The sequence below is a fragment of the Amblyomma maculatum genome, chromosome 3, assembly GCF_055883805.1.
Source record: "Amblyomma maculatum isolate TAMU_Amacu chromosome 3, ASM5588380v1, whole genome shotgun sequence".
NCBI lineage: Eukaryota > Metazoa > Arthropoda > Arachnida > Ixodida > Ixodidae > Amblyomma > Amblyomma maculatum.
The window spans coordinates 130,981,132-131,000,070 of record NC_139346.1 but is presented as its reverse complement, the minus strand read 5'-3'; the positions used below and the strand labels follow the sequence as shown (position 1 = coordinate 131,000,070).

Genomic DNA, 18,939 nt, shown 5'->3' with positions numbered 1-18,939 from the left:
GTCGCCACCTTTTGGCATTCTGCCAGTGAGATGGCTGTACAATTCTAGAACACTATAACGACTGTAGATATTGTAATTGCAGGCTTCACTACCATTACCATTTCACGATAAAGTTCACCTATGAGCATTGCACAAAATGAAAGAAAAAAAAATGCACATAAGAAGCATCATTGTATAGAACGCACTATCAAAAATTTTGTAAGGAAAACCGCGTCTTATACACTGGAAAATACGGTAGAGTAAAAATGTTTACCACTTCCTCCTTAAGAATCTTTTCATGGTGAGCGCAGCATACTTTCCTGGAATTTGCCAGGCTTTGTGGCTTTTGCAGTCTTTACACATGTACAAAATGCTCTGTGATGTTGAAGGGAGGCGGCATTGACAAAAAATTTTGTGAGCAGTGCAAGTCAGATAATGGCATAAAACTTCTGCGCTGTTTTTGTTTTGTTATGGTGTCTTTAATCTTACCTAATCGTTGTCTACTGCAATCTGGAAGTTGTACATTTAAAAAAGGGACTGCAGTGAACATGAAGAAAAGTAAATGATGGAAAAAGAAAAAAAAACATTCTCGGGGCAAGTTACCGCGTTCATTCAGCTGGTGCGTGATCTCCGCTCTATTTGTTGTAGCACAGTTCCATTTTCGCGCCACCGGTCATTATTTCACTAGCACTACAGCAGCGGCAGAACAATGCCGACAGTTGCTACAGAAGTCACCCATCCATAAATGTGCTTGAGGACAGCATGTGCGCAGTCATCAGAAACCGCCAACCACAGTGATGGTGAAGTCAGACTGACAGAAAGTCGTGTGAATTTGTAGCATACCAACTTGAAAGGATACCTTATGTAATGCCTGGAGTGGGCCTTTGAAATACTAATGGATAAAATAAATAAACAAAGAAATAAAACATGACTTGTAGAGTGGTTTATGTACCATGACAGAAAAAGTTGGAACAGAGAGGCCTTGAAGAAATAGCTTTCACGGGATGAGCATCGGGCAGAAAAAAACTGCATGGAGAAATGAGAATTTGAACCTTTGTTAGCCCTCAGTTTATTTTTTCCTTTACCACAGAGGTGGGGGACAAGTCTGGGTGTTTTTATTCGTACAGCTATGCATCCTTGATTAAACATTGTTTCAGGCCTGCTAGAGAAGTTTGACCACCTCGACATTCCTGACTATGACAGTGATGAGGAGACAGAAGATATTTTCGAGATGGAGTTTCGGCAGCACAAGAGGGACTACTATGTCAACAAGCTGGACTATAAAGATGTCAACCCGTGAGCTCCTGTTCCTCACTATTTATTGTAGAAACCTGCTGCGGTTGCTCGGTGGTTAAGTTTCTTGAACCCAATTATGCGGGTTCAATCCCAGCCAAGGCAGCCACTTTTTGATGGCGGCGGAATGCAAGGCGCCCGTTGGCTGAGTGTCAGTACATTTTTAAAGAACCCCAGTTAGTGGAAATTTTCTTAGCCCTCTGATGCCCGTCATAGCTTGTATCGCTTTGGAACGTTAAATCCTATAACCAAACTAACCATTTGTGATTGAGTTCACAATTGTGCTCCCGATGTCAAACGGTGACATTGGTGTTCTAATGATTTCAGGGAAGTGATGAAGGAGCAAGCCCATGGCTACGTTCGTGCCATTCAGTGGAACTTGCACTATTACTACAATGGTGTTCAGTCCTGGAACTGGTAAGGCCTTTTTCTTGTTGTGAGTGACGATGCAGAACTGGTGGTTTTTTTTACTGGGATGGGAAGAAAGAAAAGCCTTTCTATACATTGTCGAGCCTTGCTACAAAAGAAATTAGAAACACTAGCGCAAAACAAAATAGCAGCCATGACAGAAAAACATTCTCACCCGAGTTGGGCCCGTGGGTCGAAAATTCAGATTTTTGAGCGAAGCAGTCTTTTTGTGGAAATTGCTTTGCCAAGCGATCCTAAATTCTGAGAAAAGAGGCACGGGTTTAATGGCACGCTGCGGGTCCATAGATAGGTTGTGTGTATAGCGGGTGTGCTTATTTGTGGGTCTTGATTCCTACCGCAGGTACTATCCGCACCACTACTCTCCTTACATTTCTGACATCAAGGATTTTCAGAACTTGGACATGAGCTTCGACATGGGCAGGCCATTTCTGCCATTCCAGCAGCTCATGGCAATTCTGCCTTCGGCCAGCAAAAAGCTTGTCCCCATTGCCTATCAGGTGAATGATGCTCTATATCCTGTAGGGCCCATGATCTGGCTTCGGGATAGAGCGCTTTAAACATGCAAGTCCTCAACTGTTACCTTTGTGTGCACAGTTGCAAGCTAGAAAGTTGGCATGTCGGTCAACTACTCTTTAATAAGTTCATGTGATCTCTTCCTTTTGCTTGACTAGCTGAAATGCAACTCTGCTAGTTGAGAATCGTGAAGTTTGCTCCCTGTGGTGCTCGTGAAATTAGTCTCGTGAAATTGCAAAGACTGATAGAGCAGAAGCATATGCATGATTAAGGCATCGAGGTGACTTCAGCTTGCACTAGATTGTTTTCCTCTTGAGCCCTCTTGAACTGCTCGTCATAGTCTTCGAGTGGGGAAATCACTGCATCTTTTGACAGCGTTAGCTGTATGAGGCACACACTGTTCAGGGTAAGCTGCGTTGTAACCAGAAACTGTATCCATCCACCTGTCACCCTGCGTTGCCCAGGTAGGGTGCTCTATAAGACAGGTTGCGTGTTTACGCAGCCAGCAGAGCATTATCAGGCAGAAGGCTGGCCCCAAAGATTTTGCCATTCTGGAGAAACATCACCCCCCCCCCCCCCCCCTTCCTTTTTTTTTTTTTTATTGCAGTAGAAGGTAATATGAACTTCACGGGATCGTGAAAAAAAATTCGGATCATCCAAACATTCATATCACCAAAACGAACAAAAATGAGCGCACAAAAGTCATGCAGATCTGTTTCTGGCCGATAAGACTTATTTGCGGTCGCACAGCCACAGCTCGCCACTCGCGGTGCATGCACCGTGACAGACGATTGCAATGCCAGTGATTTGTGAGCGACATGGTGCCGCAAAAAGTTTGCGACATGTAAAGCACGGCAAGCGATCGCTGCATTGGTGACACGCGGGCCACATGTCGCCACAGATTGCTTGCGCTGCTTGCAGTGCGGCTGATGAACGCAGAGCCAACATGTGCAGCCAGTTTGACGTGCTAAAGGCTGGGGTTGCGGTTTGCATGTTCGTGATATCTCCAGTAGCGCGGCGAGAAAGTTTTCAGACTATCCAAAATTCTGCACGTTGTACGCAGTGCGCTCCAGCCGTGGAATTTTACGAATTCATATCATCCCGAAATTCCTATCAATTGGATTCGTAGCGCTGACAATCTACTGTATCTGTTAAGTTATATCTGTCATCCATGCCTCCGTCAATGGTTATGCTTTGGTGAGAACTGACCAAGGGCTTTGAATATGGCAGAAAAAGCTGAGAGAAATAAAAAGGAGAGGGCCTTTAGTTCACAGGCGGTGCTTGTGGACAAAGCTTGTGATTTATTTTTTTTATTTTTTGCTTTAGTTTACTTTTTCCCACTTTTACTTGCCTTTTACATTTTGCCTTAGACTCGTAATTCCTTCTCCACATCTTCATTTGGCTACTGGCTTGTGGGAGACAAACGTTTGTAAAGTGCAGCCTTCATGGTGATATAAGTTGGAGGTCCCCGCTCTGTAGCATGTGCCACGTCTGGTTGTAAGCAGTGGCGTAAATTATGTGAGGTGGGGAACACAATCTATACCATCATTAGCTTCGCTTTTGCAAAATATTTGCTTTTCTTATGGCTTCTTTCCTGCTGAGTACAGCAGAACCCCGCTATAGTAAATTTTGATATAGTTTCGCTTTTCAGCGCGCACCTTGTTCATGGTCTATCTGCCACCTGTTGAAGTGTAAAGATTTGTTACCTTGAGGAGGTTTCTGGTGCCTGCTGTTGTCACCACTAGTCACTTTTTGTTCCCTGTTACTTCTCGAAGTGTTTACTGGCACCAAACTGCCTATGTTTTTATTTTGGGCAGCTTTCTTGCCTGTCTGTGCCGCATTTATTTGTTATCTTGAGATTTTCTGTGTTATGGAGCCACCCGTGATCTAGGCTGTCTTGTATTTTTACTTCTGTAGTATTTTGTTCAAGTGCGTATGCAAGGTATGCAAATGTGACAACCTGTGTTGCTTCTTTGTTGCCAACCCATTTAGGATCTCATGGTCGGCGAGTCGTCTCCGATACTGGATTACTACCCAGAGAACTTCAACACAGATTTGAATGGGAAGCAGCACGAGTGGGAAGCTGTCGTGCTCATTCCTTTCATAGAAGAGGTAACCTAGTAATACTGTGCTCTGGCAACATTTGTTGCATAATATGTTCACTCTTCTTGTGACAACCGTCAAGTCTTTCGTGGTTTTACCTTGTTTTTTATAGTTTTTAACAGTTGTGGTATTAAGAACTATCTTTCAAATGCTGTGTAATTGATGGTTCTTTCTGCTATTTTTGTGCTTAGAATTTAGCCCATTGGTGCTACAGTGCATTTACTTTTCTTATGGCTTCTTTTCTGCGGACTACAGTAGAACCCCACTGTAGTAAACTCTGATTTAGTAAAGTGAAACTGAAGTCAAAGTTCGTCCTCCATAGCGACTGTACATTTTTTTTTCCTCCTTTACAGTAAACACATTTTTGGTGAAAATGGGTTATAGTAAAATGTGTCTGGCAATGGCCACGAATTGACATCGCCACATGTGCGATATTTAGGATCGCAAGGAAATTTTCCGTTTTTTTTTTTTTTTTTAAGAAATAGAGAAAAATATTATCCCCGAGATTTTCTTATTTTTTTTTTAATTGCTTTATTACGGGGCTCACCAGATCTGAGGAGAAGCCAACTTTACGTAGGCCTTGGAGCCGTGAGAGAAAGCATGCGGTGCCTGGGAAAAAAATACAGCTGGTTACGAACGTGGAAAGAAGGCGGCGTGGTTGTTCAGCAAGTCAAAGAGAATGAAAGTGTGAGAAATATGTAAGAGAAGAAACAGCTGAACATTCGTAGCACTGTGCAGTGCGAAGCGTGAGGCAGCGGTAACGAGAAGTGGAAGCGTGCTGCTTTGCCGTGCTTGACTATCGTGTGCATCTCTCATCTACTGCCTCTTAAATGACAGAAACAGTGAAAGACGACTCCATGTTCATGCAAGGCTTTGGTTTTCACATGAAATCAAACTCAGTTGTATTCATAAAAGAGGAACTTGCATAAAATGTCAACAAAAAATTTTCTGCATGAAAAAAAAAAATGCTCAAATAGACAATAAGAGAGGGAAGGTTTTTTTTTTTTTATGAAGTAACAAGTCATGTTTAGTAAGTAGTCATGTGTAATTACCCGACGTCGTCTTCAAAGCCATACCATCACCAATGACTGATATAGTAAAGATTCTTGCTGGTACGAGTGACTTTACTAAGAAGGGGTTCTACTGTAGTTGCCAGTGGCAATTGTAGAAGCGAGCACAAGTTGGCACACCTATCGTAGCGGCACCTGCAACACACACCTCACAGTGGGCAACGCTTTGGGTAAATTTTACAGTAAGGTGCTGCGCAGCTAACTGTGGCGTGTGGCACAGTTTTGCTGAAGGGAAAGGTGAATAGGTACTCAGAGAGGTTTGTACTGTGCAGTCATTGGTAGAGGAATGAGAACTCTTTAATGAAAAGCAGAGAATAAAGCCGCCGTTTAGGATTTGCTGACATGTTACTCTGCGTAGGAAAGGGAATTGGGGAAAGAGAGGCGGAATAAGAGAGGTGTTGAAAATAAAGGAATTGAAAGTAGGGGTGATAGAATGCAACAATTTAATGCATACTAAGGTGCATTGTCGACTAATATTAAACAATGAAGTGATGAGATGCATAGTCCTACAAATGGGCTTACAAAATTCATTGTGTGAAAAATGCTTGAGAGTGACATGCAACATGTCAAACTCTAGCATGACAGAAAGTTCAATGTATTTTAAACATGCAAACAGGAAGTTCATTGCTTGTCTCTGTTGCCTAGGGCAGGCTAAGGAACCTAAATACCGTCCAGTGTTAAAGGCACTGGCAAGAGCTTCTCCATACAATGTTCATAGTAAGCACGCTGGTCAGTACAGTCGAACCCGGATAAATCGAACTCGAAGGGGATCGCAAAATAGTTCGATATATCGATAATTCGATATACAGAAATCGGCTTGTGATGGCCTTTATATGCGAAAAAACCATAACGTATTTGTCTCGTAATCAACCCACTCGCATAATGAACCCACCCTCCACTTTTGCACCCGAGAATTTGGGGAAAAAAAAGCGTTAAGGCCAGCTCGCTCACATGCAAGCGATTGAGCGATCTTAGCGACGAGCGGCAGCGACAGAGAGAAAAATTTCCAACGTGTTGGAACTGCGTCCCTCTCGCCGCTCGAGCCACCACGGCAGCTCAAAATAAGGTTTCTGTGTCAGCGCAGCAGAAATTGCAAGCATTTTCGCTTGCATGTCGATGGCATGCGCCACTCCGTTTCGGTCGTCTCATCCACAGCTCATCTCTTGGCAGCGTGCCAAGATGCTGTGCAGCTATAACATCACGGTGTGTTTATCTTTTGATAGCTCCTGCAGTGGTGGGGAGCGAACTTGGCAAAGTGCCCGTGATGGCTTGATTGCACAAGCCTAGTTCGATTTATCACGCTGCACTTGGGCGGGCGTAGCCCACTGCCACAAAATCATTGGAAAGCGTGATAGCTGCAAATGTTTTTTGAAGCGAAAAATGCTAAAAGTCAGTGTCGCGGTGGCGCAATTTTGTGGTAGCACACGTCAAAATGACGCGCGCGTCCCACCATCTGCGCGGCAATCGCACCATGCGGTTCCAGCAATTTCTTGATGGCACGTGCCGCCACATGGTTCTACGCGAAGTAGAAAAAAACGCCTTATGCGGCGCTTGCACTGACGGCACAACCGGCGTCCACCAATCAGCGTGGAGTCACGTGCCATTTTGGTTTTTTGGTTCGCAAACAGATGGCTCTGCTCTCCGCGCATCTCGGCAGAGCCTTTCTTGCGAAACTTTGTTGTTTCGTCGACAAAACTTGTGCACGCGTCCAAGGAGCCACGTCCATTCACGCATCGTGCTCATTCGCGCATAGTGTTCAGCCAAAATGGACAAAACAACCTTTAACGAGGCCCTAATCACCGAAGTGGAAAAGCGTCGCGTCTTGTGGGACGTATGTAACCGAAACTGTACAAACAACGTAACCCAGAAAACACAGCACGACAGCGCCGCTCCATTTTTCTGGTGTGGGTGCTAGCGCGTTGGCTGCAACGCGACCATTCGCAGTGCGTCGCGTTTTTCGCTCGCGAAAAACGCTCCATGCGGTTCTGGCTTTACGCTACGCTGCGCGTACTGCACTACGATAAGAAAAAATGACTCTCGCAACAACAAAGAAAAAAGAGAGAGATCTGCCGCTTCTTAACGTCCGCAGGCGCCATAGCCACGTCAGCCAGAGGGTTTGCAATACACGCTGGAGAAAGCGTCCGACGTTCTGTCTGAAAACGGTCTGAGCTGGCTTGGCACATGTGTAGCACGTGCTACTGCGAACGAAGGCCGGGAGAGAGAGAGAGATAGCTCGGCAAAAGAATGAGTACACCCTTGCGCTTCCCCTCTCGTTCCCACCAGTTCCCTCTGGTTGATTCACGCGCATGGCTTGCAAATGTCACGTGCTGGCTCGCGGGAAACGATAACTGCAGATGCGCGCGCCTTTGGGAAATGGGCGTGACGCTGCCCTAGAACAGTCGTCGCTGAACTATCCCCTCTCATTCCTTTCGCGCTCGGCTTGAAAACGTCACGCGCCAAACGGCCGAGGGTGATTCGATCATCTTTGGGTAAGGCACACTTTCTAGTGCGTGGTGCGGAGTTCAATAGTACCGTATTTACTCGCGTAATGAACCCACCCCCCACTTTTGTCGTCGAAAATTGAATTTTTTTTTTTACGTCGCGTAAATAACGCGCACCCGCCCGCAGGGTCGGTGTTCAGCATGTTCGCGTTATCTCGGCTCAATTGGCCGGCGCTGTCGACTGTCGACGATCATAAAATTGTCTGATCGCGCAGTGATAAAATAAACATCATTTGAAGCCAACGATGCTGAACACCGGCGACGCGAACGCGGGTGACGCGGGCGTCGACTGCACGCTTTCGTTGGTCGTTCATTGACCTTGCATGATTCGTTGGTGGATGCGCAAAGGGCTTTACTGGGGCGTCCTCTTTGAAATGGGGTGACGGCAGTTTCCACCACGCTCGGCTATTTTCTTTGTATTTCTCGAACCAATTTGTCAAACTTCTCTAGATTTTTTTTTTACAATGATGATGATGATGCAGGTTGCCGAGTGCAAAGCAAACCTCTGCTTATAGCGCCATGCATGCGCGGCGGCGGCAGAACGAAGTAAAGACAACGCACTTGGACAGCGTCGGTCGCCATTTCGCCAGTCCTATTTTGTTGCTGTTTAAGTGCTTCGCTACGACCTTTGCATTATTTCGTGCGTGCTGTGCATTTTCTGCGCGTTGTGCGATGGGGCGTTGCGTTAGCTACACAGCCGGTTTTAAGCTCAAAGTCGTGGAGCATGCTTTGGAGCATGGCAATCGCGCGGCTGGACGGCATTTTAGTGTAGACCCCGTGCGTGTGCGCTACTGGAGGAATCAACAAGAGGAACTCAGAGCGACGAAGAAAGATCGCCGGGCCTTTCGCGGGCCGAAGCAGGGCAAGTTTCCTCGCGTCGAGGAAGAAGTTCTGACCTATGTGAAGAGGCTCCGCAACGAAGGATGTGCCGTATCCCACGAGCTGATACAGAATCACGCGCGGGCCACTGCAAGAAGTCACGGCATTGCCGCGAGTGAATTTAAGGCGAGCAGTGGTTGGACGACTCGTTTCATGCACCGGAACGGGTTGTGCCTCAGAAGGCGTACTACGTTATGCCAGCGGCTGCCGGCAGACTGTGGGGACAAAGTGCGTGATTTCCACCGCTTTGTCATTCGGATCCGTGAGGACAAAAAGTTCCTGCTGTCGCAAATCGGGAACGCGGACCAGACGCCTATAAACTTTGACATGCCAAGAAACAGCACTGTCGATATGAAAGGTGCGAAAAGTGTGCAGGTTAAGACGACGGGCGCCGAGAAGCAGCGGTGCACCGTGATGTTAGCTGTAACAGCGGACGGCAGGAAGCTGCCGCCGTTCGTCGTCTTCAAAAGAAAGACTCTGCCAAAGGGAACTCTTCCTGCCGGTATCCACATTCGCGCCCAGGAGAAAGGGTGGATGTCGGCCGAGCTGGTGTCCGACTGGCTGAAAACAGTCTGGGGACGGCGGCCCGGGGCTCTTCTCCTGCCATCGCTGCTTGTTATGGACAGCTTCCGCGGCCATCTGGAAAAAAATGTCCGCTGCCGAATGAGCGAGTTACGCACGGACCTTGCTATCATCCCAGGTGGCTTGACATCAGTGCTGCAGCCCCTTGATGTTTCCATTAATAAGCCCTTTAAGGACAACGTGCGCCGGCTCTATACAGAGTGGATGGCCGCGGGAAACCACGACCTGACTCCCGCAGGTAAGATTAGAAGGCCCACCATCGACATGCTCTGTTGATGGATTCTAGAAGCATGGAGTGTGATTCCCAGCGAGATGGTCGTCCGCAGCTTCAAAAAGACTGGCATCTCCAACAGCCTCGACGGCAGTGAAGACGACGCGCTGTGGGAAGACGACGACGCCGATGAAGTCGCAAGCGATATGAGTTGAAGCGTGGATTCAGATAGCGAGCCCGAGTGAGACAGACCATAAGCAGCCAGCAGCATGAAAATAAAAATGAATTTTTAATTCACATTCATCTGTACGTGTTTTTACTATAAAGGTAAGGTTGGGATTGCGATTTTCCTATCTTCATTGTGACATGAAATTTCGACCTAAAAAATATCTAAATTTTTTTTCCCCGCGTAATGAACCCTCCCCCCAAATTTATGTCAACTTATCTGGAAAAAAGGTGGGTTCATTACGCGAGTAAATACGGTATATCGAATGACCGGTGAAATTGAGTTCGATATATGACGCGACTTTCCTATACTTTTACATGGAATTTTCAAGGGGATATTCCGCGAGTTCGATATAACCAAAATTCGATATATCCGGGTCCAATATATTCGGGTTCGACTGTATATCCAGGGCACTCAAACAGGGTATGTTCTACAGCTTCGATCGAACTGCAGTTGTCACACAAATAACATTAATCTTAGCAATCAGCGAAATTCACAATCAGCGAAATTATTCTTCGCAGTCAGTGTAATCAGCGAAACCAAAATGAACTATTCTGTCAATAACTAAATTGTTCGCGACAACATGTTAAGATGCTTGTGATACAAGCTTTAAAAAATGAAGTTAAAAAGGCACCAACTGAAACAATTTTTCGGAAGTCGAGGTTAGCTGTGACGCCCTGCATATGGCAAAATTAAATAAAATTGGCATTTGTTGTCATTCTATTGTGCTTTGGAACGAACTGAATACTCATCAACATGGCTGTGGCAAAGCTTTACTATATCCCACTTTCATACCTTACCATAAAAAAATGCCCCACTCCGCAGGACACAGCAAACTAGAACGGCCGTGAAACAGTACTTAGCATAAGTGTTCACTAGCGCCACCCTCAACCATAGCGGTGGACGTGGAACGTCCTGTGCTACCGCCTGCATCATGTAGAATGTGATCAAGAGCGAGGGCGAAAGCTGTGCTAGAACCCTCTTACGCTACCTATGGCTTCAAGACTGCCAGAACCGAGACCCCCGTAAGCTACAAGCAGATAAATGAAGGGTAAATGAGGGTGTTCGTATAATACATGAAGGAAAGAACCCAACAGTCGGCGAGGCCAAGGAAAGCACTGTGGATTGTACTTTGTCTTTTTTTTTTATTTTTACTTCGATAATCACATGAATTATAATGTAATCTCTTTAGGGCAAAGATAATGAAGTCCAACAAAGGTTTACTCATACAGGGTGTTGCACAATTAGACCCGCGCTGTAGAATGCTTCTCCCAGCTAAACCGCGGAATCCTTGCAGTTCAGATTTCGCACAGAAATCGCATTTTGTCGCTAGTATTTTTTAATACTAAATTTGTTTGTGGTACTTGCCTGATTCGATCAGAAGAAGTAAAATATTCCCATCGCCTGCGGCGGCGGCGACGCCAGACGAACCGCTGCCCCAGCGATGGGACTGGTGGCGCCACCTCATGCTGCTAACAACAACTCTGTAGCAGGAAAAGAGGGGGCGAGCGTTTCTGGCAGAAGGTTTGAGTTGTTGTAAGCAGCATGAGGTGGCGCCACCAGTCCCATCGCTGGGGCAGCGGTTCGTCTGGCGTCGCCGCCGCCGCAGGCGATGGGAATATTTTACTTCTTCTGATCGAATCAGGCAAGTACCACAAACAAATTTAGTATTAAAAAATACTAGCGACAAAATGCGATTTCTGTGCGAAATCTGAACTGCAAGGATTCCGCGGTTTAGCTGGGAGAAGCATTCTACAGCGCGGGTCTAATTGTGCAACACCCTGTAGTTTAACCACCATCCACCATGGTGACCATTGTGGTCATGACCTTTGGGCAATGGCCACTAGAAGGCGTATGTGCATGACTTCTGGAAAAAAAATTTAATAAATAGAATGATGGTTTAGTTAACCATTCTAAATCAATAATTAAGATATAGGGAGAAAAATGAGCATGATAGCTACTGCTACCACCCCGTTTCAAAGGGGACGCTCCTATAATCCATCCATCCATCCATGTCTGCCTTCTGTATAGACAACAGCTGGGAGCCACTGCCTAGCCAGACACGGAAGAAAAGCCAGGATCACTGGATCGCTGTGCTCGTTACTGCAAGATGGTGGAATACGATCGCCTTGCCGGCATTACTTGCTGGCTGCACAATTGGCTAGGAAGCAGCAGCATCAAAAGGAAGCGAGATTGAGAGAATCTTCAGTAGAACGAGTGGCCAGACATGAACAGGATCCAGACAGAAAGCGTGCCAAGCACGTCGCTGAAGCCGCTGCAGCGAGTGCATCGCGCCCATGACCTGACCCTAAATCCCTCGACTAGACCGTTCTAAGGAATGTGCTTTCCCCATCTGACCTGGTTCGCTACAGCTTCGATCGAACTGCAGTTGTCACAATGCAGACTGCTCGTATGACGGAAACAGTATCGCGAGCCGCTTGTAAATGGAGAGTTCAAGCGAAGTCTGTGCTATAGCGTTTCCAGATAGCGAGGAAATCCGAGAGGGAGTCTTGTTCTTAGATGTGGGTTAACTGAGTGAAGGAATTGGTAGTGATGTGTTGACAAGCTCCAGAGCTGATACTTTTCTTCAGAACCAAATCTTATAGCCAGTTGGGATACATCAGGTTTTGTGAAGAAGGTCCGAATATATCTCTGATGTTGGTGACCTTTACGAGCCGCTTCATATGCCTTTTCATTGGCTAGAGTACCACAGTGTGCTGATATCTACTGAAATGTTATGCAGGGGCCTGCGGCAATAGCCAAATGATGTAGATACCCGATGTCAAGGACCACGGGTTGATGATTAGTTTTCTTGAGCAGGTTGGAAAGGATTTGCAAAGATGCTTTAAGAGTCGGTAAAGATAACCCATCGACTAGGGGTTTAATGCAGTTTATAGGAAACAGCTTATTTAATACCGTGAAGTTCGGATTTTGTAGATGATGTCTACCGTTGAAGCCGGTAAGAAATGACGTGTGGCTCGTTGAGGTATGCGAAGGTCGCAGGAAAAAGTTTTTTGAGTAGCTGAACCGTTGATGAATGTGTGTGCTGCATACGTCCCTCGGTTAAGTGGGTGAGAGTAGCTTGCAGATACGCTGCCTGTGGCATGCAGCTCTTTGTATTTACACGTGCAGTGAGCGTCCTCACTTTTAGAGGTGAGAGTGTCCAGGGGGGGAAATGTCAGAGGCAGTTGTTTCTGTGGTTGATTGATAGTAGGGAGAGGCAGAAGCTGCACAGCTTGTCTAAAGCCAGAGTGACGAGTTAGGGGGACGCGGTATAAGAAGGGCTTCTTCCCTTGGAGGACATGTTTCCGTAGTTTCCTCTGCGACAATCACATCCAGATAGTATGAGGGGATGCTAGTGTTCCTGATGCAGAGGAACCCTTTGGGAGTCCAAGGCATTTCCGCAAGCAGTTTTTCCGCACGGCCTCAAGAATCTTCTTGTTTATTAGAGGCAGTCTTTGAAGCACCGTTAGATAGTAGCTCAGGGTACAGTGGTTCAGTATCCGCTCTTCCTAGGTGGACAGTTTCTACCTTATGTATGATGTCAGTGATTGCTGGGTGCTATGATTGACAGTAATATACCTTGGTCACCTCAGTTTAAAAAACTTTGGGAGAGGATCACAGCAGTGCCACAAGGTTTTAGATTTATGGTGGGAGCACGGTATGCAGCAACTGCCGATTGATGTTCCTTTTTGAAAAAGCATACGTTGCTACAGGAGACGGTGCTTCTCTGGCTTACTACTATTTCTAGTTTAAAACTCAAACATATACTGATGTTGTGTGTATTCAACTATTTTTTGCCCTTACCTTTTTTTGTGCAATACCACACTATGAAAGTGACACTTTCTAGAATATCCCAGGCTAGCTGCGTAGCAGTGCAGCCCACCTCATGTAAGCAACATTCAGTGCTGCTAACCTAACATGATCAAGCTGCCTGTTGGAACTATCTATGTACAGTGCTGCGCAAAAGTAAAGAGTCCCCGCGATCCACTGCAATTTCTGTTTTTTTTTATATTAGACGCTTCACAAAAGTACTTGGGCAAGCGGGCAAGTATGTCATGGGGTGACCATATGCAAATCGCGAAAACAGCCACTGCGCAGTCAGGAAGCACTATGCAGTTATGTAAAATCGCATGGTCTCTCCACTTTTGCGCAGCACTTTACATAGGTATTTGCAAGGCAGTAGAAAGTTTTAGCACGCACCTAATTTTAGCTTCTAGTTTTGTCTGTACTGGCATGCGAAGAGCTTACTGCTATTCAAGTTGGTGGTGTCTGCTATGGTGTGCTTACAATACATTTGGACGTAGCTGCCAGAAGCGGGAATGTTGTAAACCATGGCCGCTCATTCCACCCATTTTTGCGGTGCTGAAATTTGACTAGACATTTTTCATGTGCCCAGTGATTAGAGGATGCAGTGAGTTCCAGCTGAATGGGTGTGCTCATGTATCTGCCAGGGCCGCCTGTTGCCAGCCATGGAGGAGCGCCAGCATCAGCTCACTGAGGAAGAGAAAGCCCGCAATGGCCACAGCGGCCACCTGCTCTTCACCTACTCACCAGAGCCACAGCCGGCACTCGCGTTCAAGGGACACACCAGGCTACTGCCTCAGCTTGATGTGAACCACGCCAAGTGAGTGCGAGACACACATGCAACCAGTCACCAATTGGCGAGTGCGTCTAGTAGCTGCTGCATTGGGTTGAAAGTGTTGCATTGATGTGATGCACAGTGGATATTTCGGAAGAATCTTTTTTTCTTTTTTGGAGCATTTGAGGGCAGTAAAAGTAGGGCAGTACTGTGAAAGCTCGATAATTAGAATTTTCGTATAATTCAAACTGCACTACTTGGTCCGGTCAAGTTTCGTAGAGGTCTGTGTATAAAAAAGCCTGTTGAATTCGGATTCACTACGGATAGTTCGAACAGTGCAACGCCGCGTCTAGGCGCAGGGGCGTCTAGGCCCCTGCGATAGGGCGGCACAGTTATGAAGCTGTGCGCTTCGGAGATGCGGAGAGAAGTTAAAACCAGGTGAAAACATGAACAAATAGGTAAGGTCAAACCGCCCCCAAAATCGGCGCAGCAGCTGGTGGAACCGGAGGGTAGGAGGGTGGCAGTGGCTGCTTTCTGTCCCGTGTGACCTCTGAGACTTACAGCAAAATGGTCGTTAATTCTGGCCCTGTTAATTTGAAAATACAAATAAGTATTTTTGTGGTACGGCAGTGGAAGGCATCGCGCCATCATAAAGCAAACGTACTGAAAACCAGCCTTGTGCAAGCGGACGAGCCCAGCAGCCCCTTCCCCTCCCGCCAGTGCTAATGTCAAGATAAAAATACCACATCACTGTGCAGCACTTTGGCACGCTGTCAAGAAATGCTCTGTGGACTGTGATGGATGGAGCGCAATGGCAGGACGTGCTTATGGCTAATGCCTTCTTTTCTTTTCTTTTTTTTTCTTTTTTCTTTTGGCAAAAGTGCGGGGTGGGATGGTGTGGGTTTATTCTGCGAGTAAATTATGATAAATTTACCGTAATGCAAATAATTCTTGTCAGTTTTTTCAAGGCCATTCAATATTTCGAATTTAGGATGACTCGAACTTTCTTCATGGTCCTGTGAAGTTTGAATTAACGAGCTTTTACTGTACTTCCTGCCGAGTGCTGTTTATTGCACTGTTAGGCAGTTTTTGCTCTCATCTGCAGTGTATATGCCAACCCATTGTTGGGGGGGATCAAAGGGTCACATCACAGCGCGATGTGTGATGGTAGCCCAGTGCATCTTCAGCTGCTTGACAAGTGACTGCTTGTGCCGGTATGCGGGACGTCATGAGCTAGTTGGCTCACCCTTCTCTCCTCAGAACAGCCTGCAAGCAGGAACACTTCCGGGGAAACCTTTTTGTGGATACTGAACCAGATGGCACTCTTTGCAGGGCAACACAGGCATGCTCCAGCACTGTAGGAGATAGCACACTAGCATTTCCAGCATTTCTTTTTCTGTTCATCAGGATAAAAAGGGTTCAACGCTGCTGAACCAAATATTGAGCGAAACCATTAGCTGCAGGTGACTGAGCGTTCTTCTCTTTTTCTTCTTCCTCAGTCCACATATAAAGCCCTGCTTTAACAAAGCCGTATGAACGTGCCTTAGTGGCCTATAGGGGTAACGTGAATGTCAGGGTCCTAGTAGGCTGGTTCTGACATAATCGTCCCATGTGAAACGAGAGACCCAAGTTGGCAGCTCCTGCCATCCCACGTGGGGTGTGACGTCACAGCGTCACGTGGTTAAGACGTGGCTACTGGCCGCGCTACGCTGAAGGCTCGAAAAACCTAGAGTAGTATTGCTTTCGCAATAAAAAGCTGAATAAAGTTGATTTGATTTGATGTCCCGCATACCGGCACACTTGGGCGCTTGTCACACAGCTAAAGATACATTGGGCTACTACAACCATCACATGACACACTCTGAAGTATGACCCTTTGCTCGCCTGAACAGTATGGCTTCTAAGGTGCTGAAACAAATGAAACCCTGGGGAGTCGCTCGCTACCCTGCACTTTCATGTCTCTTATGAAGGAGGCCTAAAGGTATGCCACCACTCTTTCTTGCTTATATGTAAGCTATAAGCATCCCAAGTGCTTTTATTGCGATAGCAATACTGTGCCAGGTTTCAAGCCGTCGCGTGGTCCCGGTGGAGGCCACGCTTGACTTTGAACGGGAGGAGGAGGAGCAAAAAAAGAAGAAAAAGAAGACTGGTAACTTACGCTCTCGCGCCATACCCTTAAAGGATGAGCTTAAGTGTCCTCAATAATGTAGCAGGCAAAAGAAGCTTCTGCCGTTACTATTGCAATTGAACTAGGGTTAATCAGAGTGTGGCTATTGCTCGATGGGTGCAGATGCTGTGACATGTTTGTATGTGCAGCATTTCCTAATGTGATGCAGGGTCACGGTGTTGGACATGGACGCCTTTCGCCTTCCAGTCAGCCAGATTAGAAAAGGCCTCATTGAAGGAACCAAGTTGAATGTATACTTCCCAGGATTCCCCACCTTCAAGCACCTCAACTACACTGTAAGTGATGTCTTGCTTAGAGGGCACTATGGTTACTGCTTATGAATTCTCTGTAACAAAGAACTCAACACAATCGACTCAACACTTTTCATTGGGTGGACTCATTCGAATTTCAAATTTGTCCACGTAGATGGGGGCAAGTACTCGGAGTTCTACTATTCAATTCTGGATATACCGAATTTTTGCTTACTTCAATTATCAAGGCATTTTCTTGAAAAATGCCATGCAAACGCAAGGCACTGTGTACTGAGCACATTGGTCAAACTTCCAAACGAAACATTTCAAACTCTGTGCGTACCCTTGCAAGTGACGCTTATCCTGATCGCACTTCAGCAATAACTTTTCGTGCGTTGAACAGTGTCAGGTGTGGCCTTGAGGAACGTGGCATGTGATAAAAGTAGCCTTCAGTTTGGCGGCACTGTTTTCCATAGGACACTGCTGCCGCCTGATGAAGTCGGTGTTGGTCACTGCAGGGAAGCTAACCTGGGGACGACCTTGCTCTGCATGCCTTGCTGCTGAAGGCATTGCATAAATCATCTGTACCCTAATGAAATATTATTGTGCACTGGTAACACGAACAGGCCTCCTACGTTAGAGAATCACTTGTTAGAAAGCACCATCCATGACGGCTTCAAAGTGAAGCAGGCTATGCGTAGCGATTTGCAGCAAGCGGCGGCGCTGCAATTTTGCCAGCATTTGGCACGTCGCTGACGAACGCGCTTCTCTTGTGTTGATGTGTCATTCTCTTTCTTCAATGTTGTAGGTAACTCCCATATTTTATGTACTATAGTACCGCAATTACAGTAGAACCACGTTGATATGTTCCCGGTTCATACGATTTCCCGTTCCATACGTTCAAAATCAGGGGCTTTAAAACATCTTTCATAGAGTTACAATATTTTTTTCCCGGTTAATATGTTTCCGGATCATACGATTTCTCGGTTACTACGTTTGAAATTTCGACAAACTGTGGTCATATAATGCATTTTTGCGATCAACCGGACATATGTGACGGGCATTCTTTTTAGCTTAGATTTGGTACATGGGAATGTGTTTCGAGCCACACTATGTGGCTGAGAAGCAAACTATCTGGGCTTTAAATTTTTAGCAATGACGGTACTGTTGTCCTGTTATGCAAAAGGCTGCCTTGTGTGGCTTTTTGTTAGAGTTAGCGGGGTGCTTAGCAGGGCACGTTTTCTTTTTTTTTTTTCCCTAGCTTGCTTTCTAATTTAGAGTTTATGACCGATCGATTTCCTGCTAGAGGCACGGTATACTTGCGTGGTGGCAAGAGCTTGTGGGCACACATTAACTGTGCTTTCCTGTGTCTCCATTTAAAGGGATCCCTCAAGAAGGAGAGCATCAAGGTGTTCCAGGCCCTGACCAAGAATGAAAGCATGGTGATCGAGCTAGAGGGCAGAGATGAACATGTAAGCATGATGGCATTGTGCACATAACATTCTCACCTTATTTTGATCAAAACCGGAAACAGCTCTCTTTGGATGCAGTCCCCGACTGACTTTTTGGGCTCGGCAGGCTCCAGAAAATGGTCTGAAAAAGGGACCAGTCCGAAAAATCCGCAGACTTAAAAAAAGAAAGTGAATTTCCGGCGACAGATTAGCTGTAGGATGGGGTTTATTGAGGTACTTGGACGTGATCAAGAAGCACGTCAGGAGCAGTCCGCGTACCAGCAGGTCCAGCGCACACACCTATAGCGATGTCAATGGCAACAGTGTACGAAAGCTTCTTCTTTATCTTCGCAAGCACATCTTCATCTTTACTAGGGCCCCCGGGGAGAAGAGGAGCCACCCTGCGACTTATGGCGTAGGCAAAATTGCAGGGTCGTAGTATTGTCTAAGGCGCTGGACATGGACAGTTTCGCGGCCTCGTCAACGGAGGTCAGGTTAGGGCGTCAGGGGTTCCACAATGTAATTGACAGGAGAGTTAAGGACACGATAGGGGCCATGATACTTGGAAATAAATTTTGAAGGTCCATGAGTACTTGATGGAATCCAGAGCCACACAAGACTCCCAGAAGAAAATTGCAGTGTCGTTTGATGGGTTGTCATGGAGGGATTTTTGGTGGGACTGGGTTTCAGTTGTGAGAGACT

The 18,939-nt window shown here is 46.3% G+C and overlaps 1 protein-coding gene across 2 annotated transcripts in view; it reads left to right on the top strand.

Annotated features, from left to right (window-relative positions):
* The window catches only part of pcm (5'-3' exoribonuclease pacman), an 88,446-nt gene that overhangs the window by 16,650 nt on the left and 52,857 nt on the right, over positions 1-18,939 (top strand). For both annotated transcript variants that reach the window (XM_084598050.1, XM_084598049.1), the window contains exons 12-18: positions 1,137-1,275; positions 1,600-1,689; positions 2,042-2,198; positions 4,207-4,326; positions 14,241-14,413; positions 16,705-16,831; positions 18,169-18,258. In XM_084598050.1, coding sequence (XP_084454176.1) covers positions 1,137-1,275; positions 1,600-1,689; positions 2,042-2,198; positions 4,207-4,326; positions 14,241-14,413; positions 16,705-16,831; positions 18,169-18,258 — 896 coding nt within the window. The remainder of the gene's footprint in view (positions 1-1,136; positions 1,276-1,599; positions 1,690-2,041; positions 2,199-4,206; positions 4,327-14,240; positions 14,414-16,704; positions 16,832-18,168; positions 18,259-18,939) is intronic.